This window comes from Capsicum annuum, chromosome 8, assembly GCF_002878395.1.
Source record: "Capsicum annuum cultivar UCD-10X-F1 chromosome 8, UCD10Xv1.1, whole genome shotgun sequence".
Lineage (NCBI taxonomy): Eukaryota > Viridiplantae > Streptophyta > Magnoliopsida > Solanales > Solanaceae > Capsicum > Capsicum annuum.
In genome coordinates this window covers 48,243,766-48,267,988 of record NC_061118.1, presented here as the reverse complement: position 1 = coordinate 48,267,988, position 24,223 = coordinate 48,243,766, and the positions used below count along the sequence as shown (strand labels likewise).

Sequence of the window (24,223 nt, the reverse complement as noted above, 5' to 3'; positions counted from 1 at the left end):
TGTTTCTTTCCCAAAAGATTAAAATTTGAATGAAAAAATCGAATAGAAATTTTGAGAGGTTATGATTCAATTTATATATTCCTTCTCCATTTATGTAAATTTACTATTATATATATATATATATTTCAAATGAAGGACTACTTTTTTTTGAGTATTCTTGAGCTTTCATTTGTTTTTGTTTAAATTTAATCTTTTATTATTAATAATGTAATTTCACTCAATTTCTTATTGCCGCGCGAAGCGCGGTTGAGTTTCCTAGTTACATATATATAGGTCCTTAGTTACTCAAACTGTCAAGGCTGCTAAATATACAATACAGTTCTTTTATTTTACATAAAGAGCATTTACTCCTTATTTACATTCTTGTTTATTGTTTACTCACTCTTCTAACTTCTTTATGACAACTACTCCATTTACCAGATATTAGAGAATATCTCTGTGGCATGGTTTTTCTTAAGCAATAGTAGCAAATAAGATCTCTCCCTAGAGACTTGTAGTATATTTCACTACTAACATAACTACTGCAGACTCATATATTGCAATTTTCAACAAAATGAGCAATGTGTGTAATCTTGGTTGTCCTTCCCATCAAATTGCAACTTCCAAATAGATGATCTCTGTTTGTCCATATAAAATCCACTGATCTCCCCTCCTATGTCATAAATGTCAGCAATATGTGCAACTCCAACTCCTGGAGTTAACAGTAGCTTAGAACATGGATTTACGAAGCTTGAGGATTTGGGATTGGAAGGTATCTTAAAGAGGGATTTTTGATGATTCTACTCTGTTAAACGTGTTATAAACCTGCTGGTGGTGGGAGGTGGCAGGTATCCCGTAGAATTATTTGAGGTGCATGAAAGTTGGCCCGGACACCTCGATTATAAAAAAAAAAAAGACTACAATAAAACTTCACCACATCCGACATTTACGCCAATCAAATGAATACTAACATGCAATATACACTATTATCACTAAACACTAAACTATAGTTAATGAATACATACTCTATCATCTCAATTCATCACTTGATCATGATAAATTAATACAATCTGGTGTAAACATTTGGTGCAAGTTTGTGCAAGTATTTGTCCAATCACTCCAAAAGCTCCAATTTCGAATCTTTGCTAGATCTTGAGATCATATAAGTACCAAAAATAAACAGTTCTTGTAGGTTAGCAGCACGTAATCTAAAGAGTACTGGCAATTTACAGCACAAGGAAGATAGTGTTCCAATTGTCCAAACTAGTAACTTCTGACTCCTCAAATATGAAAGAGGCATATGCTACAACTTATGTAGTGCAAGAGAAGTTGCAACTATTAAACTGGAAAGCGTATCACATCATCCATTTGTATGTAAACTATGAAATATTACTCTACATCATCTTTACTTTTTCCACCACGAAAGAAAAGTCAGCTAAGCATTTCAATATCTGGCACTGTCATTCACAGCTATATTTCCCAATGAAAATGTCAAGGAAACCTGGTTCATCATTGCAGCTCAGGTATATTTTTCTCCACACTACTGAAATTGAAAGATCTCCCAACTTAAAACCTGGAAAACCAAATATTTGTAAGAGTTTAATTCTCAATATTAGTTTATTGGATGTAAATTTTGTGGCTTACGTGAACATCTGTGGTCTGTTGCGGGAGAGTTGAGGTCTGTTAATTGGTGATAAGATGAGATTCCTAAGGGTCATTGAGGGATTGGTTGCCTCAGTTGCAACACCAAGCATGGGACGTGCACCTGCTCTTCTATTTCCAGCATCCACTGGTACTGCTGACTGTCTTACAGGGGAGCCACTTGAGACATCAAAAGGGCCAGAGTTGGAACCGTTCTGTCTTGCTGGAGGCCATATGTCTTCTCTTGGTCCTGGAGTTTCAGGAGTGAGAACGGACCAATCTGCGACAAATGAGTCGACTAATGTCTTGCTAAAAGGTTAATGCAGTTTTGAGAGCAAAATACCGAAATTCAAAGAATTTTGACAATGAGTATTCATACATTTCAGACAACGAAATCGTGTTTTGCAAACTACACCAGCCTCACATGTGCCATGTGATTATTCTAAATACAAAATGAGTTACCTTTTCTCATGTTATCTCTGTTGTCCATCATATTAGCAGGATTTGCAAACAAATCAGGCTCTGGCCTTGAAAAGAAATTACTTGGCTGAATGGCTGTGCGCTTTACTGAATCATATTCATTTCTCAACTGATCATACATTTCATCAAGTTTTCTTTTTTGCCTGACAGTAGTAGAAACCTATGTTATTTCTGAGAGCACATACCAAAGACGGCAGATTTTAGCAGTAAACCACAGCACACTTTCCAATCTCCCCAGTTAATAGATTATAGTGGATAATAGAGCACACTTTTGCAGTTCCACTGGATTTCTTAATTTTTTAATTGGACAAATAGAATATGCCTTAAATACTGTAAGAAGAACCTGGATTTCTCAGCAAATTTTTCTTGTAGTTCCTGCTTGTCTTTAGATAAGCTCTCGATCTCTTGTTCCTTCATTTGGCACTTTTTAGACACCTTCTGGTATGCAGTGTGAATTTGCTCCAACTTTTCAGAGAACTTTTCCTGCATCATCTCACATTTCTGACGGCATTGAGCTACTATCTTGTTCATCTTGAACTGCATTTCCAATTCCTTTTGTCCAATCTGGAACATCACACTTCTGTAGGCACTCTTCATTACTGGGTGTGGTTAAGGAGTAAGTAATGAAGCTAATGTAAATACCATTTCTGTAAAGATATTGTTATCCTATGTCAACTTTGGGAAATAGTATGTTAATTTAATTAAGCTAACTTCACTCTGTTTTAAAAGTAAAACTGAATATTAAAGATGTTGCAACACAGGACAGACGATGATGGATACATATCTGTGGTGTAATTCCAGCCATGACCATCTGCATGAGGGTGTGAACAAATTTTAACTAGGATGCTGATTAAGAAATGAGTAAGATACAATACAAATATGATTAGGTCATTGGAAATGTAGAAAGTGATAAGGGAGCAACCCTTTCATGAATGTGTGCTTACATTTATCCATTCATCACTTGGATTGACGTCTACAGGTTTCATGAGACTGAAACAAAAATATCAGAGGCTTGGTTACACAACAGCCTCAAGAAGATGCTATATAATACTTTGAGTGAATAGTTAAAGCTATTAGAAGTAAAAGACAACTCAATTAATATGTACAATGTAGCAATGGAAAACAAAATCAATGTTCCGGAACAAATTTATGATATACCTTTTGCAAAATCAATCATTATTAGGTGAACTAAACAACACTTGATGAAAATGATATTAGATAGCACTAACCTTTTAGAGAGAACTTGATCACAGATAGGACAAGCAGCGTCATTGCTGAGAATTTTACTGGCATCACTCATACCTATTAATATTGTTAAGGAATCATAGCAGTTGTACACCAAAATCATGTCCATGAGAAAACTTTGCAAACATACACGCCTATATGGGAACACTATTTTTTTTCTGATTACGGTGATATCTGTGCCAGCTTCCACACACATCAAATGATCCATCACGTACCTGCTACCCTACCGCCAGTATAGTAGCGGATAACTCTTCCCACCAAGACATTGGCAGATGGGACTCAATGTCTCCTCTGCTGGAATCAAACCTTGATTATCTAGTTTGTCTGACTGCTGAGACATTCCCTTGGGGGCTGGAATACACACAAAACAGATATGGAACACATACAAAACTAGGATACAGAAGATGTGGCCACAAGTGGTGGTGATGGCCTGTCCTTCCAGTTCTCGCCAGCAAGCATTGCATCTCATCTCAACCTTCAGAGATGACTGTCATTTTCATAGCACATTATACAAAATTTTGAAATCATTAAGAATTCTAAGCATAACATTTTTATCCCATTCATTCTACATCCACACACACAGAAATAGTCAATGAGAAAATACTAACTATCCGTACGACAAAGTTGACAACATTGCCAAACAAACTTTGCATCTCAAATGACACAAAACGACAATCCGCTTAAGAGCCAGTTGTATCTAGTTAATCCAATATCAAACATGCTTAATGTGAAAGAAGAACTGCCTGCTGGCAGCTAGAATATCCATATCTGAAACCTCTAGTTTCTTATAAACTGTTGAAATATCAGCATTCATACTTGGATAACCAAAGAAACTAACTGGAAAGACACAAAACTCGTTTTGATAACAGTTAAAAAAACAAGTTCTGCTTATGTATTGAACAATCAGCATTAAATCAACTTTCAATGAAGACAAACATCACGAATATGCATGAACCGAGATAACTATGAATTTTCCAGATCCCGTAAGTAGGAAAGCTAACGTTAGATCAAATAGGTAAAGGACTCGCTACAACATAGACAATGAACAGGGTTCAATCCTATCATTTCAAGCCACCAAACAGATAATCAGACAATCAAGCGCTTGAGCAACAAATTTTTCAGCTTCAGACAAGGTTACTGGCTTGTCTGCAAATTTTTTCACCTTCAGGGAGGCTACTGGCTTGTCTGCAAACTTTTGATCCGAAACCTTGAAATGCACTCATTGAAGAATTATATATGAAATCAACAAAATTTTAAAAAAATATAATAATAAATAAAAAGGGATAGCGAGATCTTTTTGTCATCGTACTTACAGAATTTGAAAGACAGTTGAATAATCAGAACAAAATCGGAACTTAAAAGATTAAAAATCGCCAAAGAGTATCTCAGGCATAGGAATAACCTGTAAATAGCAGAGAAGAAATAACGAAATCAAACAATTGAAATTCAATATGAAATCGCGAGGTTCCAAAATAATAATAGAGCTGTAGAAGTTCCACATTACCTCCACGAGTTCAAAAATCTCCGGCAAAAAATATAAGGCTCCTATGCAATAAAAACCCTAGCACAAAAATTTCTAATTGAAGCTTCTCTATGGATCACCTATTATTCATCTACTACTGCAGTAATAATGACATGGCACATTACACAAAGTTCTGTAATCATTAAAAACTCTGAGCATAACACTTCTGATCCCATGCATTCTATAGCCATGATACATGAAAATACAATGAGAAATGACTAATTATCCCTACGACATATTTGACAACATTCCCGAACAAACTTTGCATCTCAAATGACACAAAAAGACAATCCACTTAACAGCAAACTGTATCTGGATAACCCAATTTCAAACATGCTTGATGTGAAAGACGAGCTGCCTAATGGCCGCTAGAATATCCATATTTTATGCATGATATACAAATGCATTTTAACTGGAAAGACATAAAATTCGTTCTGATAACACTAACAACCAAGATAACTATCACATGAAATTGCTTGCAGCTTGTATATTGAAAAATCTGAGTTTTACATCTTGATGAATACTCACTTTCAATAAAGTAAAACATCATGAATATGCATGAAGTGAGATAATCTTAAATCGTTAAAGAGAGAAAAAAAAAAAACATGACAAATTTTCCAGATCCCTTCATTAGGAAAGCTAAAGTTAGAATAGGTAAATTACTTGCTACAAAGTAGACAATGAACAAGTTCCAATACTATCATTTTCAAGCCGCCAAACGGATAATAAGAATATCAAATTTTCACCTTCAGATGAGCTCAATAACTGGCTTGTCCGCAAATAAATTGATCTGAAACCTTGAAACGAAACAAACTTGCACTTGAACATACAAAATCAACAAAAATATTACCAAAAAACATGGATGGCGAGATTTATTTTGCATCGTACAAACGGAATTCAAAAATACAGTTGAATAATCAGAACAAAATCGGACGAGCTCAATAACTTGCTTGTCCACAAATTTGATCCGAAACCTTGAAATGCAAATATATACAAAAACAACACACGGAGAGCGAGATTTATTTTGCATCGTACTTACAGAATTTGAAATACAGTTGACTAATGAAAACAAAATCGGAACTTCGAACATTAAAAATCGCCAAAAGAGTATCTCAACCTGAAAATGAGAGAGAAGAAAATAAGGAAATCAAACAATTGAAATTCAATACCAAATTATAGAGCTGTAGAAATTCCACATAACCTTCGCGAGTATGAAAATCTCCAGTGAAAAATCGTAAAGCTATCGAAACCCTAGCACGAAAAATTTCCGATTGTAGCTTCTCTCTCTATCTCTCTTTGGATCATCTATTATTCATCTGCTACTGCACTAATAATGTGCGCGTTTTTTGAATTTGATTGAAATGGCGGCAAAAAAGTCGTTAATAAGGATCCGCCGACCCGACCCGCGATCTGTAAAACAGATGATCGAACTAGCATCTCAATTCCCAATTACACTTTTCTTTTTAATTTTCTTAATAACCGTGTGACCAAAAAAGATTATTTTACTTATTTTAAAAAGGAAAAGAGTTAGAAATACTCCTCTACTTATATTTAGTGGTTAACTTTACTCTTCATTATACTATAAGGTCAATTTTATTCCTATTGTTAGTGAAGTTAACAAATATATCCCGTAATTTTATTTATTCCCAAATAAATTAAAATCACTCATTTTTTTAAAATAACTTGAATCACTTTTTAACCAGATTCGAAGTTCATCTGAGCTTGAAGGTCAAACTTAAACCTCCATTGACAACCATTGAAGCTCCATTAAAGCTTTGAAGCTAAAATTTTAATTTTTCGCAAACGAAGTTCGTTTTGAAGTGGATATTTTCAAAAAATTGGAAGCATCTTCAAGAGTTCATACATCAAATTTGGAATAATTTAGTGAATAATTGAATTAGGTTTGGAGCCAAATTTCAGTCACTAATTGAAGGAAGAAGATCACCCTAGCCTGATTTGGATTTTAGTTTAGTGGATTAGTTGGGGTTAAAGAGTGATACGGGTTATTTTAGGGGAATTGGATATTTTAATTCATATGGGGGATCTATCAAATTGAGGGACATATTTATTAACTTCACTAACAACAAGGGTAAAATTAGTCTCATAGTTCAATGAATGCTAAAGCTGACCAATAAATATAAGTATAGAGGTATTTTAATAAGTATAGAGGTATTTTTAACCCTTTTTTTTTTTTAATTTTAAATTAGAGATTCTTGTAAATTTATTCATCAAAATAATAATCAGGAATTCTTGAATTTTTTCATATTAATTTAGGATATACGAAAAAAATTACATTTTTATATAGAATAGTATATAATTTTTATTATATATTTTTAACTAGCAAATATAATTATTTTTAATCAATTGACCAAATGTGTAACCCCTTTTAAAATTTGATATCCGAAATATGAAAATAGTTGTATTAATGGTTATATTTATGAATGAATAATTACGCTTAATGATTTGACTTATTAATTATCAACTTTTAATACACTACTCGGCTAGCCCAACTGATAAGATATCAATTGATTGGGTATCAAATGAACAATTATCGAGCAATTAATTGGGTCACTATCAGCTAACCTCCGTGTTTTTTTAATGCAATTTAAACACGCTAGAAAGAAAGAAAAAAAAAAAGAACTTTTCATTGTGTTAATTGTTAAATGCAATGAGTGGCAGTGAACTTATCTTACATAGAAACTGATTTACATAAACAATGAACAAGAAGTCGTTGTTGAATGTTGACTTCTTGTTGAAGAAGATATTGAGAAGAGTGGATGTTGTTGTGGGAAGATGATATTAACCAGCTCCATTTAGGGTTATTTTCTAATATAAGAATTACGAACTAAGAAGTAAACAACTGAGTATTGAATGGGGACTACGACTGGGACTTTCTGCTTTAACTTTATTGGGCTTACAATGCATATATTATTGTATAAATAACATAAATACCAACCCTTTTGAAATTACTTATACCCTCTCACTTTTTGAATTACTTTACTCTCTCTTCCTCCTAATATACATAACATAGCCGATATATACATAGCATTCTGTTTATATGTTGGGATTTTTATAATATGTTTAGGGAGTTGGGATTTTTTGTAATATTGGAAACATAAATTGTGCATTTGTGTAATTTTTACCGAGAGGTAAAAATATAACCACAACAATAATAATATATTCAGTGTATTCCCACAGGACGAGGTCAAGGAGAGTAGAGTGTTATGCAGTCCATACCTCTACTTCAGAAGTGAGGTAGAGAGGTTGTTTTAGTAGACCCTCGACTTAAGGCAAAATACAATCTAAAAAAGATGCATAGAGGTACAAAAGACAATAAGAAGTAACAAAATAATACTACAAAAAAATAATACTACAAGCGATCTATCCAAAACAACATATATTAACATGAATTCAAAACAAGAAACTACAAGTGTAGCACTACGGCTAATAATAAGGACAATACTCTTACCTACTAGCATGAACTTCATTCGATCTCCTACCCTTCTATGCTAATACGTGTTCATCACACCAACCTATCTAAAGTCATGTCCTTCGTAAGCTAAAATTGCATCATATTCTGTCTAATTATCTCTCTCCAATATTTTTTTGATTTATTTTTGCCTCTTATAAATTCATCCATAGCCAACATCTCACACCTCTGCGCCGGTCATTTAGGCATCTCTTGATCACATGTTCGAACCACCACAATCTCACCTCCTCATTCCAAGCACCCTCTATGATACTAGCATGGATGGCATAGTTGATTCTAGCATAAATGAGTTGCACGCCATGTAGGATGTTCGTAAAAAAGGAAGTTTGAAAGTTCGTGAGAATGAAGTGGAGGAAGACTAGAGGCCATTTGTGCATAAGGTTAAGCCTTAAATTCAAGAATTCACAAAGAAGACAATCAAACAAGGCCCTTGTCTCATTAAGGGTAATATTGTTAAGAAAATAAGTCAATGTATTCTTTATTTCTTTAGTATAAATAGGACCTCTTTTATTTTACATGGTAGTTTTTAATGAATATTGAATATTAAAAATTGTAGTTTTCTCTTACTGAGTTATTAGTGAATAGTTGGCGAGTAATTAGTGATTGTTGTCTTGGTGGAATCTAGAAACTGATTGTGAACTTGTTAGTTTGATTAATTGAAGAATTATTCATTTATTATTTTTGTTTTTTTGATTTTTCAAACTAGGATTTTTCTTTGGATTGTCGAATTCAATTGAGGATTAGGATTTTAATCGCCTGTTGCCCATAAATTAAAGAGTTTGAATATTAATTCGCATATCTTTCTTTTGTTTTCTAATCCTTCTCGTTCTTCCTTGTTTGATTCTTGTCGTTTTGGTATCAAAGCCTAGGTTTAGAATTGATTCACAAGTTTTAATTTTGGGGTATTGATCTATTCAAAAAAAAAAAAATTGAAAAGAAACATTCAAAAAAATAAAAAGAATTTGAAAATTTTTTATTTTGATTTGTTATTTTTTATACTAGATCTTGATTCCCTAATGTTTTTGAGTATAGATCTCGAATTGCATGTGATTTGAAGTGTAGAAGTGAAGTTACCATTGAAGAATTTTAATCTTTTAAACTTTATCAATTTTGAAAAGTGAATTTATTTTTGTCTAATTTTGAAGGCTAAAATTTAGTGAAATTCGTTTTTGGTGTTGAAAGAGTGCGTGGGTAAAAATTTCATTGAATTTGGAGCAAAAAATGAATGAGTTATGAGCATTTATAGATTGAGGTTTATTCTTATTGTTTTTGAGCTTTTTCATCTTGTTCTTGAAGAAGGTAGACAAGTACACTTTGATTCAAAAAAATTTGAGATCAAAGTTGGTCAAAGTGTTAGTGGGTCCACTTGTAGAAGTTTGAATAAAAAATAATTTTCATATGGACTGCTACATCAGTAGCCACATCAACAGTCAACAACCAATGCAGCAGCCACGTGACAGCTGATGTCAGCATGTGAACCCCATTGCAACCTGCAGGCGCGTGAAGTGCAACTTTAGAGGCTTGATTTGTGTAGATTTACAACACCTAGAATATTTTTGGGGTGCCTAAATTTTTAGGACCCAAAAATTTTTCTAAGTATCCAAACTCTGTGGTTCTTTCTTCTACACTTTCTTTCTTTAATTTCTCAGCAATTTAAGAAATAATAAACATATTTAATCACTTGTTAACTCATTTAAAAACATGAAATCATTTCTTTAATTCATCAAAATTAAGCAACACAAGTAATTTCTCTACTTTTGTTACTTAGTTTTTTTTAGTCCAATTTGGTTCGTGGTTCTTTCTTCAACTTTTCTCATCTTAATTCATTGATAAACTTCTTAATTCAAGTACCTTTAGATTCAATCGAGTTGTCCTCTTTTTAAGAGTCACAAGAATTTCACTCCACCATAAAGGATAAGTGATCTTGAATTGATCGAGCAAAACTAGTTTACTATCAAATTTGAGACGACGCTTTAGAAGGTGAGTTGAGAGTTTACATATGAGTAACGAGAGGCTTTTCTACTAATATTATTTGTTTAGTTTTGTATGTACCATGTTGAATACGAGTCCAATTGGAGAAGGCGCGAACCACTTTATGGAGGCTATTATCCATCTCACCAAACAAATAGCGAAAATGAGTGAGGATATCAATGAAAGGAGAGTGAAAATAAATTAAAGGATGGGAGTCATAGAAGGAAGGTTGGTACGGGTAGAGAGAGAGAAATCAATTCAAATAAAAGATGAGGGGGTAAGTAGGCAATCCGCCATCATTACTCTGGGGCAAGCTCACAAGTTACGTTACCCTCCATCAAGTCAAACCCAAAACTTCCAACAACCTACCTTCCAAACAAATAACACTTTAAATTTTCCAAGACAACCTACACTATATCCCTATCCACAACCTTATCATCCTTCACATGAGAATCAATTTTTTGTGGAAAACTAAATTCGATATCAAACTTCAGTCCCAAACACATCAAATGCATCCTTACACGATTCCCATATATCACTTCCATAAAATGAACCACAAATGTCATACCAAGACTATCAATTCTAAAATTCTCTCTATGATGAAATGAATGATGAGTTCAGTAACGCTAAGTTTTAAGAGCATTGAGGTAAGGGTGGTTATGGAGTACCCAAAGAAGGAGTTCGACCTCAGAAATTGAGATGGGACCAAGGCATGAGAGGTCAAGGATACGAGAATAGAGGAGATAAAATGGGTTATAGAGGTAATAGAATGAGAAATACAGACAGTAGGTTTGGGGAGAGGAATGAGCAAGACCGAGGCTTCGACACTATCAATGGCACACTTTTAAAGTTCAAAAAAAGTACTGACCCAAATGAGTTCTTCGAATAAAAATTCAAAGTGAGTGGATCTATCTCACAAATAATATCTCAAAAACTTTGAACGCAAAGTATTCTCTCACACAGTTTGAAGGATATGCATCCACTTATTGGGAGTTCAAGAGGCGAAAAAGAAAGAGTAATCATAACTATGAGTTACCTATATGGCTAGAATTGATTACACTTGTAGAAATAAGGTACTTGACTCCTAACTACTATCAAGAAGTGCTCAACAAGGTGTATATGTTGAAACAAGGTTCCAAGAGTGTGGAAGAATATTATGATGAGTTTGAAAACTTGATAATGAAGTCTAAAACTAAGTAATCTTAGAATATAAGCTGATTTTACGATCCAAACCAGGGCCTGACCGTTATATCAAGCCCATCATGGATCAGAAACCACCCCCTTATTCTAACCTCAAGAACACAATAATCATAAATAAAAAGGAAGCAATTAAGATAGTAATTTGAAGATGAATAGATAACTCAAATGAAAACTAAGAGTCAATCAATAACCAACCTACACTTGTCCACAATAGCCTATAAAATTAGAATAACATCTATGTCGGGACATGGCTCTGACTATTACCAAGAATAATCCAAAAGTACTGAGCCAATAAAGATAGAATAATAAAATGATAAGTCTTTCTAAAGGATGCAGGCTCACCACTTCATAGCAATTCAACGAATATGCATAACCACCTAACGCTGTACAAGAGCAACAAAAAAGTATTTAGACCCAAAATCATAAAATGATGTAGCGTCCTAGGACGGTCAGTGGGATAAGCAATGGCATGTAAGTCAAGAAAAGTGATAAAATAGTGTCATGTCCAAAATCAGTCAAAACCACATACAAACAGTTATATAAACACGTATAAGATGCCAGGATAGGTTAAAGGGTCATGAATATAAGAGTTTTAAAACCATTAACCTAGACTTTCTAGCTTGATCCGTCCATGGTCTATATGGGTTCAACTCCCCTGGTTGAAAGGTCCCCAGTGCGTGTTAGTCGCATGAATTGAGGAAAAGATGAGGGGAAACTAAAGTCACCATGGGCAATAGTCATCCCAAATATGTATATCAAGTTGTATGAAGCACATGGTCATATACACCTCCAATGTCGACAAACGTGGTTTTTACTGTTCGTGCCCCTGGGACTTACACCTTCACGGTGAGCTACACAACCCCCTTTAAGCCCAAATTAAAATCACTTTGCATATAATTCCAATCATTATCCAGGAGTCATTTATTAAGGCATTTACCACTTGGTATCGTCACACCAATATGCTTGCAAGATAAATTAAATATATCAAACCAATCCACATAACCATATTAACTCTCAAGTTTTATTTAAATCCAAACCATGGCCACCATGGTCATCCAAATTCATTTTTATATTCATTTATCCATTAATGTAATGTATTGAGTTTAAAACCAAACCATGCAATTTGTCTATATTCAAAATAAGATTATACACTGGATTAAGGTTAACACAAATTCCAAGTTAAACATATAAGAAATTAAAGTCAATTTGAAGTTTGGAGCTCGGATGATGAATGCACTGTGAAACCCTTAAATATTTTTGAGTTTTAAGTTTTAAGAGTGAATAGATGATTTTGATCTTTTAAAACTAAAGAAAAGAGGCTTATTTTATGTTTGAAAATCATACAAGGGGTAAAAGGATCAAAAGCCCCTCATCCCAAGTGAAAAAAATTAGACAAACTTACAACACTAGTGTGGCACGCTGTTATCACAGAGGTTAGCCTGCGTGCCATGCTGATATCGCCGAGGTGTACCTCCGCGACATGGTCTTATCGCGGATACTCACTACTTTGGGGTTCCAAAATGACCCCAAACCTCTTCCAAAAAATCCAAAATTTTCCCCAAATACTCTTTTAACACCCCTAAATATAATTCAAGTAAAAAATTAGCATTAAGCACGCAGGAGGGTCAAAAATAAGATGATCAAAATTTTATGAGGTCTTACAAATGATTTAATTCATATCAAATTTGAGGTATGATATTTTGAATCCTTTGAAGCTTAAATGCTATGATACTCTTGAAGCGGTCTTTCATGATGCCTTAAAGGTAGAAACCGATTTGAAAGAAGAAAATTCCTACAAGGACAAGAGTTCTTCCACTTCCACATGAGACAAAAATAGAAATAATGTGAAGACAAAATCTTCCACGGTGTAACCTAAGGTGGTGGTAAAGATATTCAAGTCAAGTTTTATTATAAATCCCGAGCGAGTGAGAAGCCACAAGGAGGTAATCATACTAAACCTAACTTTTCTTGACCTTCTACTATTCAATGCTTTCGATATCAAAGAAGGGGACATATTTCTAATGAGTGTCCTGATACGAAGACAATTGTGGCTATTTGAGATGGGTATAAAATCAAACAAAGAGGATAATGATTGTGATGAAAAAGGTGAGGGAGAGAACATAAAGATGAGGATAAGAGAGTGATCTTGGGGGATGAAGAGGAAATAATTGAGGAGACAATTAATTTTGCTTGATTTATTCTGGGAGGAGGACTCTTATAAGAGGGTGATTTCAATTTGATAGTGTATGAAAACCCCTTTTTTGTTGAGAAAAGTGTGAAGGTTAAAAGTAAAGACTCCCTACCTGTTCCAAAAGAGGATTTGAAGAAAATTCCTCATAATTATGAAGAAAAGGGCCTAATGGAGCTCATTTCTAAGGATTACTACCTTAAAGAGAGCCATGGAGACTTGAACATGAACAAATTTTCATAGGATAGTGGATTCTTGATGGAAAAAGGTGAAATATCTAACCTTATGGCTCTAAAGAAGGATTTACCTACCAAGAAAAATTTTATAAAGAAGTAGGTAGACCGAGCCTATTGATCCAATATGATGCATTGGAGGGAATGCTTTGGGAAACCAAGTGTGATGAGCAAAAAACGCACTTAAAGGCCCATATTCAAGGTATGTACCCTTTCTCTTCTATCCTACATAATCTTCAGAGTCATGATGACATTTTTTGCAGGTTCTTGAAATTGTATGATCCTATACCCTACCATGAGAGTGATCATAGAGTTTCGATGTATACATGGTTGGTTTAGGATATGTTTAAATTATGTAAGTTTGATTTAAATTCCAACCATAGTTGTTGTTTGGAAAAAAATTTGTGGTGCATTTGTGATGCCTAATTTATGTCTTCTACTCCTTGTCACATTCATGTGGTTAAGCAAATTGAGTTGTTAAGATGGATTATTAGGATCATGCTAAGATTAGTATTCATAGGAAGTGCATTCTATAGTTCCTTCAATCTCTCCAGAAGCATGGCTTGACTTGTTGATCCACTCCCTGTGGGAGTTTGTTTAAGAAAGAATAATGAAGTGTACTTAAGATGCCTAATATTTCCCTCTTGTGTTTCAAATTGTGAATACTTTCTTGTTAACGTTCAATATTTAAGATGTGTATTTGCAAGAGCCCTCAAGAAGAGTTGAATGTCCTTCATTTTTTTCTTCATTACTTGTTCGTCTTTGATGACTCTTTGCTCATATATGGTCTCTTTCCTGTGAATGCTAAGAAAAATGTGTCATTACATATCTTGAAAGTTGTGGATATACTTCCATCCGTGTTTGACATACTTGTGCCTGAGATGTATGGACCCCGAGTAATGGATGCCAAGTTTCGTGATCAATTGGGAGAGAGTCCATGGTTATTGAAATTCTCTTGTAACTTTCATAAGGTTAGGCAAGTCGAATTTTCTCAATGGACTCTTGGAAATTATTTGACAGAGAAGGTGACGTTGTGGTTGAAATTTTTATTACTATCCACCAGTACCCTTGACTCTTGGAACACCTTAGATGAGGTTCATGATAGCAGAACCTATCTTTACTACCTCTTTAATTACGATGATACCCATTTTGGTATAGGATTCGTTCACCATAGAGGTAGAGGTATATGGGTCTTGCATTTTTTTAATCGGAATAAACCCTTGTGGGTGATTGTACCACTTTTGGTGTGGCCTTCTTGTGAGGCAATGAAATAATTGAGTCTTATGATTTCAAAGTTGAATGTAATATTGTCTTTTGGAATTCTTGATGCCACAAAGAATTTTGTGTTTGCCTTGTATATTGATGTTTATCCAAATAAAAAATTTTGCTCCTTGTGTGATGAGTTGCTTTTATTGAAAGCAAAGAATATTTAGTTGTATCTCAAATTTGTGCCTATTTGTGATGGTATTGTCGCTAACGCTTGTATTAACCCATATGTTTTGAGGATGTTTTGCTTGTCGTCCTTCTCATGTGTTTGCAAGGTTTGAATTTGAGGTCAAATTCTTTTTAAGAAGGGGAGGATGATATTAGAATGGATGGCGCGGTTGATTCTAGCATGGATGGCTTGGACGACATGTATGATGTTCGTAAAAAGAAAAGTTTAGGAGTTCGTGAGAATGAAGCGGGGAAATAAAAGAGGTCTTGTGCATGAGGCTAAGCCTTAATTCAAGAATTCACAAGGACACAACCAAACAAAACTTTTGTCTCATTAAAGGTAATATTGTAAAAAAAATAAAATCAATGTCTTTTTTATTTCTTTAGTATAAATAGGACCTCTTTTATTTTGCATGATAGTTTTTGATGAATATTGAACACTAAAATTGTAGTTTATTCTTAGTAAGTAATTAGTGAGTAGCTACTGAGTGCTTAGTCTTAGTGAAACCTTGAAATTGATTGTGAACTTGTTGGTTTGATTAATCGAAGAATTACGCATTCATGATTTTTGTTTCCTTGATTTTCGAACTAGGAATTTTGTTTGTATTGTTGAATTCAATTGGGAGGTGGGGATTTTAGTCCCTTGTTGCCCACAAATTCAATTGTTTGAATATTAATTCACATATCATTCTCCTGTTTTCCTTTCCTTCTTGTTCTTCTTTGTTTGATTCTTATCACTCTAAGCCTTCACCATGACAACTCACATGAAAAAATCATGAAGTTGTTAGGTCGAGTTTAAGTTCGAGATTTTGATAAAGCTAGACTTTCATCGCTTTGTAGGGTTGAATTATCATATCTTTAAAATAAAAGATTAAATAATCATTGCCATAAATGAGAACTTACTAAGCAAATAAGTTAGATTAGTCCTCAATACAGGTTATAAATCTCTAGCCACCTTGATTTACAAGATTTATGTCATATACTCTCAACGTTTAATATCTGGTATTGTTTTTTTTGGTAAATAAATATTGAAAAAAATTTAAATATACAATATTAGGCTGTTAAATGCAAGTTATATCAAATCTTTTTAGTTTTCAACTTATAACAACTTTTTTAAAAAAAATAATAAATATAGATTTTTTATTTTTATAAAAAATCAAATAGACTGCAAAAAAAAAGAATATAACAGATTTATTTAACAAAATTAAATAATCATTCCTTTAAAATAGATAACAGTTAATAACAGATACAAATCACACCCCAAAATCTCTCTTGAATCATTTTCTTTTTTCTTTTTTTCTTTTTAAAGCAAACATGTTTCTTCTTCTTCAACATCTTTTTCTTTCTTTCTTATTCCTACAACATATCAACAAAAATAGTCCGTGCAACGCACGGGCCCAACGAATATTTTTTAAAAAGTTACTTTAATTATTGCGATTTATAATATTTTTTAAAATACATAACAATTTTTAATAGATATTTTAAGCTGTTAATTATTATAATTTATAATACTATTTATGTAATTTTCAAATAATATATATCGATCTCGTCGTCAAAAATTTTGTGGCATTGATAGTCCATTATATTTTTTAAATAATTTAATTTTTACATTACTGTGATGTATAATATTTTTTCTTTATTCCAATTTAAGTGTCATTATGCATAGATGAACATAATAATTAATTATGGGTGATATAATAAAGTTAGGTGTCTTAATGATTCACAACAACTAATTAGAAGGGATATAGCAAAATTACTATAAAAAATACCCGTGAATTTTTTTTGATTAACTTGCCATTTTATATGTATTTTACTTTTTTTTATCAAATATTATTAATTGAAACAATCATCGTGCATAGCGGTAGCTTTAGTGCACCGGGCTCTCCTTTTTTTTATTGTTAATTGAAACAATGCTTAAATAATCATAATAATTAATTAAGAGTGGCATAGTAAAATCACGAATAAAACAGCGAAGCAGACATGTCTAACTAGAAATGATATAATAAAATTAATATATAAAAATACTTGCGAAAAAAATTAAATGGGTCTCATATAAAACGTCAAACATGTTTCTTCTTCTTCTTTAATATTTTTTTCTTTCTTTCTTATTCCTGCAACATATCAACAAAAATATATAGTTTCCAATCAAAATCTTTCACTAAATTTTGAGTATTTTAGTCGATATTCTAGTTATTCAAATTGCTATAAAATAGAGTTTGAGTATTTTATGTGAAATTCAAATTCGTCAAACTGTAAATTTATGAAAGTACTATACAATATGAATGGTGATAATTTGCATTCAATTATGATACATCATGGAGGGAGATGAGATGTCATAGATATGTTATTTTTTTGATATATTTAATCTTTAATTACTGATTACAAAAAATAATCAAGAAAAAAAATTTAAAGCTATTTTTTTTATTACGTTAAAAACACCATTCACCATTGCCAACATCAAAGGGAAAAGTTAAAAACATTAAAAAGAAAAAGAAATAGCAATTGAAGAACACACACTTAAAGCTACTTATATACAGTCTGCTTGCTTTTACTTCGCTAATATAATTCAGAGATTTAACCTAAACAAACTTGTCCATAATTTGAATTCTGCAAATTTTTCTAGATTTGGTTAGTATTACTTATATTTTTTTTGCTCTTTATTTTTGAACTTTTTTATTGTATATAAGTGTGTTTTTACTATTTATTTTGGTGATTGATTACATGTGGTGAATTTTAACATCGACAGTTTTTCCAGCATTATTTATGTATGATTATTGGTTGTTAACGTGTCTTCATACCTTCATATTACATTACTTAAACTATCCTATTATTATATTATTGTGAAATATATTTTAAGTATTCATCTTGTTTTTGAATGTAGGTAAGAGCATCAAATGAATTCTTGCATACCGTAATTGATGGAGCTAAAAGATTCATTATTTGTTTGCAAAGTAGAAAATATAATTGTTGAGGATTTTAATTAGATCAAATACCATGTTCTCATGTTATGGATGCTATTACATATAGAAACCAACATAACAAGAAATATTGCTCACCGTACTATAGCAATAAAAAGTATCTCGACACTTATGCAAATACCAATTGAACATCTTCCTTGTGAACGTACGTGAAAAGTACAACTGGAGGTGTTGGATGAAATTATATTGCCACTAGATTCAGAAAGGCCTTCTGAAAGGCCATGCCTTGAAAGATGAAGAGCACCAGACGAAGACAAGTGTAAAAGATCAAAGGTGACGTGTAGTAGCTGACATCGAGAGGGACATAATAAGACAACATGTCAAAAACATGCACCTCCAGCTTAAGTTAAAATGTGTATTTTTTATTTTATTCTAGTATTAAATTGTTTCTTATTTTTTATGACTTTCATTCCTGAATGTTGTTTTAATATAAATATCAATAAACAATATATATCAGCTCTAGTAAGTTGCTTTTAATGTTTTTTCACAACTAAGAGTGAACAATATTAGTTCTTATAACGCATATATACTGATATTTTTATTTCTTTATGATGATGTTGTTTTGAAATTAAAGTGTAAATCATAGCTTTGTGTTATGGACACACTGATTGAGATATTTCACTTTTCTTGATTGGATAAGGAACAAGCAGAAAGAAACTGGGATCAATTGTATGTCTTAGTAATAACAAGATTATATATGATGTCTATTTCATATTTGTGCCTCTTTCAAATGAATGAATGATTAATGCTATCTAAAATATGCAATTTATCATAGAGAACTTTCTAAAATAATTAACATTCTAATATAAGTCAATAGATCAATTGTATTAACTGACAAATTAACATGGTAAATGATCTAAAAATTAATTGACAAAGACTTGTAGCTAGAAGCCATATATGGCATATTTAAGGGAGGCACATTACCATTAGTTTAATAAGAGCACTACAATATGTTATACATGCAATGCATGGTAAACAACTTATGCTTGATCATCGAAAACATGTAGCAATTATTTTTTAAAAAAAATACTATGAACTTATGAATATGGCTAGATCAAAGATCACAACTCATAAATCTCCTAAATAAAAAATCATTGACTTCTAACAAATATAGTACATATTAGATCAAGAAAATCATCAGATACTTTCGAGCATTTCTAACCCAAATAAAATTTTCGTTGAAGAAAAACAAAGATAATACACAAACCTAAAGGGTTTTATACAAAAGAAGAAAAAAATAAAATTATTTAAGAAAAGAGAGTATATCAATGGTGAGGAAAATCTTTTATCAATAAATTAAAGATGAAAAATGTGTAACCTTGAGAAAGTAAAAAAAAAATTAATATTTTACTGAAAAGTCAACAAACGTGTATCAACAAGAAAATATTTGTATCAATTTTTATTCCTTAATTTAGAAACAATTTTTGTAACTTTATTGATAAAGGTAAAAAACACATAAATTGAGATAATTATTGAAACCATAATTTATTCATACCATAATTATCAAAAGAGTTAATAAGGAGAGATAAAATATAAAAGATTAAAAAATAATAGATAATTTAACTAATAAATATATATATATGAAATGATTTAAAAAAAAATAGCTACAACTTGCAATTAAATCCTTAATTCAATAATTATATAAAAATGTTTTTATATCTTGCAACAAAAAAAATCTAGGGATAATACTCACAAAAATACCTGAACTTTGACCTAATTTTCAATTGAGCATACTGAACTTTGCGGGGATCCTATTACCCCCTAGACTTTTTTTGTGTATTTTAATGGAATATATCTGCCCACTTGGACACGTGTAAATATGATGTTGGCGCGTATATTACACGTGCCAATACACATGTAAAAACGAAATTGGCGTGTGTATTATACCGTTAGACGCCGAAACTGGGTATAGAGTTTCAGGGAAAAATTAAATCCACTTTAAAAAGTCTAGGGGGTAATAAGATTCTTGCAAAGTTCAGTATGCTCAACTGAAAATTCGATCAAAGTTCTGATATATTTGTGGTATTATCACAAAAATCTAATAACTATTTACAAAATAATTTTCACATAAACATTTAATTATCCGAAAGTGAGTCTTTATAAAACTAAACAGGGTTGCCCACCTGTTTCTCAACTAACAAATGGGTAAACAACATAAATTACTCTTATAATGGGTGACTTTATTTTTTGGTCCCTCATAAGAATGATCTTATAAAACTAGCATTCCTTCTTTTTTACATAGCACAATTACCTATCTGCCCCTCAGCATCTCAAATATTTTTAAACAACTCCATACTTATTTATCTTTCATTTTTTCTTTTTTTTTCTCTTTTTTATTTTACTTTAATTTTTTATCTTTTCTTTTCTCACTCTATTTTTTTTAGTTTTTCTCAATCCTTAATTTTTTTTCCTTTTCTCCTCTCAACTTCTATTTAAAAAAAAAAAATCTATTTTTTATATTACTTTTATTTTTTTTCTTTTTAGTTTTTCTCAACCCTTAATTTTTTTTCCTTTTCTCTCTCAACTTCTATTTATTTTTTAGATTTTTTCTCCTTTTTATTTTTCTCTGATTTTTATTTTTTTCTTTTAAAATTTTTCTCAATCTTTATTTTTGTTTTGTCCCTTTTTTTATTTTTCCTCAACCTTTATTTTTTTTCCTTTCACTCCTCTGCTTCTATATTTTCTTTAATTTTCATTTTCATTTTCTTTGATTTTTTTTCTTTTTAATATTTTTTTCTTTATTTTTTTTTTTTCAATTTTTATTAATTTTTTCTTTTCTTCGATTTATTCCAATCAAGTTATGCCCCATGAGCGAGAGTTGACACTACCACATTGTAAAGGCAAGACGTATGACTTTCAAACAAGAAGTTACGTTTTTATAACGACCCGAGGCTACCTCCTAGTCGTCACATGGTGCTTAGTACCACAAGTGATCCTAAGTTAACCCTTGTACTGGCATAACTCATGAGCAACTGGATAAAATACATAAGTCTTAAATAAGTAAGTGGAAAATATGTCTCTAGTGAATATATTCAAAACAAAACTATAAAAATGAATACAACTCTGCTTATACAAAAAAAAACTTAAATCAAATACATCTATTCTACTATCTGTCTATGAAGCCTCTACTTGTATTGACGATAGGTAGTCGGGACATGACCCCCAACTATCCCAGACCAATACGATTGAATAAAGAAAATAAAATGCTACTTGAACTATGACTGACTCGAACCCTTGAATCAAAAGGGCTCATCACCTGCTGACTGGAAGCTGCAACTATCTGATTATGATGTGCATGCTACAACTTGTACCTACATTATTAAACAATGTAGCACATAGACGTATATGTAGATCAGTACTTTTGAAATGTACTAAGCACAAATGCATAAGTAAAAATATTAACTAACTGTGCATATAACTGGTAAAGAATGCATTCTAAGTGTAAATAACTCACGTTAGCTGGAGTACTCTAAAGACTGCAAAATATAAGCATACTGTACTAAAGCATAAAAAGAATTTTTTTGAGCCATCACACTTAGTTCTAAAAGCTGTACTTTTACTCTTTCTGTTTGTGGAATAAGTAGAACTGAAGTTAAGTATGTTTTCAAATCATGTAGGCTAAGTGTAAAAAGGACTCACCCTTATATCTGTAAACTGAAAGCTGAAATCTCATAACTAATGTCTTATGTTAAACAATATCTGAAATAAATTATGAGCATTTACACTTAGTTTCTAAAAGCTTTTCTTTTATTATGTTTTAGGACTTAAGGAGTTTTTTTTAAAAAGTTTTCTGTTATTCTTTTCTGTTAGAGAGGTTCTTCTAACCGACATAAACCAGGTGAGCTATCATGGAGTTCAATATTTAGTTCCCCTAAGGGAAAAACCTCACGTTAAGAAGAGGTGTGATACTCTTGCCAAGGAGTATAACCTGAGCTAAGTGATCCCAATCTGTATCTACATCCATATAAATGGGAATAACTTGAATCTGTACCTACGTTGGCTCATAGTTCTGGGGCATGTGAACTAGGACACATACCCAAGTCGGAGCTAAATACTACTCTCTTTAATCTGTATGATCATTCTATAGGAAATTTACTTTAAAACTAGCATAAGGGTTTACAATGAAAACAAGCTATGTTTATCTTTCTTTAAATCATAATCAAGATGAACAATGTGGAATCCTTATCTTAGCTTAGGATCAAAAGATCAAATCTTGCTTTAAATCTTGATATAACTCATCAAAAGAAACTTAAGAATATAATCTTCCTGAAATATCAACTCCGAAACTTAGGGCATAAAAACCCAAGTTCTAAATTCATGTCAAATCAAAATAATACTTCATGCTCAATAATTTTCTTGAAATACTTCAATAATTTCAGTCAAGATAATGAAATCAAAATCACAATATGAATCTTATGGATCAAACATGAGCATGTGTAATCTTGATTCTCTTAAAGCCTTTGAATCTCATGCTTTCTTTCATATAACTTGCAACATAATATCATGCTTAAATCTCAATTGAAAATCTTTCAATCAAAGCATAAATAGATGAGATCAAGCATGAATTTTAATACTTAAATCATTTTATAAATCCATAAAGTCAAAACAAGATAGGTTGGGTGTGAACCCTAATTGCAATTTACGTAAATTCAACTTTAAAACTAGTTTTGGGCACAAGGATGAAAGAGTACCCTTGTTCATAACCCCACATACCGTAATAGACGTGATTTGATGGATGAAAGATTGACCTTGAAAACCATGGAGATGATCTTGAAAGCTTTCTTGAGATTATTGGATTAGGGAACTAAAATCTTGATCTTCCTTGAAGATAAGATAATGGAACGGATGATCTTTTGGAGGAATGAGTAGGGTTTGTTCTTTGAGAGAAAAATTAGAGAATGAGGGCAAATAATGCCCCAATTGAAGCCTTAGATAGAATTTTTATGACTTGGGTTGAGGTGGGAAAAGACCCCATTGCCCCTCCATCATTTAAACCAAAAATTCGTAACCCAGATTGCATTTTGAAGGCTCACCACGACGCGGTATAATCACAATGGCTTACTACCTCACACAAAAAATGCCATAACTTTTCACTCGGGTATCGGATAAAGGCAAAATTGGTATCGTTGGAAATCTAACTCAATTATTTATAATTTGGTGGGTCTTGAGCCAAAAAATTCTACATACATAAAAAGTTATATACTTTCAAAGTTGATCCTTGTAAGAATCGAACATCAACTTTGGACGAATCTAAGGTTCTTAACTCAACTTGGCTCTAAGTGATTTCTATGAACACTCTTCACCTAATAAGCACTTCACACACCAGGATAAAGTTCATGACACATGCATTCAATTTATGGATCAAGAACATGACAAATACACCTTTACCGTGAGGCGATGAGTGTCTCATCGCTATCCCTAGTGCGACACGGTGGAATCGCATTGAGCTGCTGGAATTGAAGTCCAAACGTGGTCCAAACCTCATTCAAAAAATCCAAAACTTACCTGAGACATGTTACCTATACCCCTGAACATGAATCAACTCAAAAACCATCATCTTGGAGCCCAGAAGGTCAACTTAAAAATCCTCAAAGTTATGAAGTATAAAATAAGACTAAGTCTTCAACACTTAGCTAAGATTTTTATGTTCTAATCCCCTTAATCATGCACTATAAACTTAACTGAACTAAGAAAAGTTCGGGGTATTACAATATCTCTTCGTTGGAAATATTCATCCTCGAATGATGAATAGGTACTCGTGAAGTCTTAGAAGTATGGAATAATGTAGACATGATATGTCTACTAAGAAAGGATATACTTGAGCTGAAACATTAAAACTTTCATCAGTAAACTAATTTCTGA

General features: G+C 32.2%; 1 protein-coding gene across 31 annotated transcripts; it reads right to left on the bottom strand.

Annotated features, from left to right (window-relative positions):
- Positions 1-1,144: 1,144 nt before the first annotated feature.
- LOC107847062 (E3 ubiquitin-protein ligase CCNB1IP1 homolog) lies at positions 1,145-6,432 on the bottom strand. 31 transcript variants are annotated; one of them, XM_047395467.1, is made up of 14 exons: positions 6,069-6,431; positions 5,907-5,984; positions 5,614-5,664; positions 4,850-4,906; positions 4,659-4,747; positions 4,508-4,552; positions 3,745-3,832; positions 3,330-3,402; positions 3,045-3,090; positions 2,881-2,911; positions 2,444-2,699; positions 2,083-2,243; positions 1,624-1,900; positions 1,145-1,552 (listed from the first exon to the last, which is right to left on the bottom strand). In XM_047395467.1, the coding sequence occupies exons 7-14, from the start codon at positions 3,812-3,814 to the stop codon at positions 1,546-1,548; spliced, it is 921 nt and encodes a 306-aa protein (XP_047251423.1). In that variant the 5' UTR covers positions 3,815-3,832; positions 4,508-4,552; positions 4,659-4,747; positions 4,850-4,906; positions 5,614-5,664; positions 5,907-5,984; positions 6,069-6,431; the 3' UTR covers positions 1,145-1,545. The 31 variants fall into 31 exon arrangements, with proteins under 31 accessions (XP_047251423.1, XP_047251430.1, XP_047251443.1 ...); XM_047395474.1 differs by having other exon boundaries at positions 3,745-3,820; XM_047395487.1 differs by having other exon boundaries at positions 1,624-1,870; positions 3,745-4,552; positions 6,069-6,432.
- Positions 6,433-24,223: the final 17,791 nt, after the last annotated feature.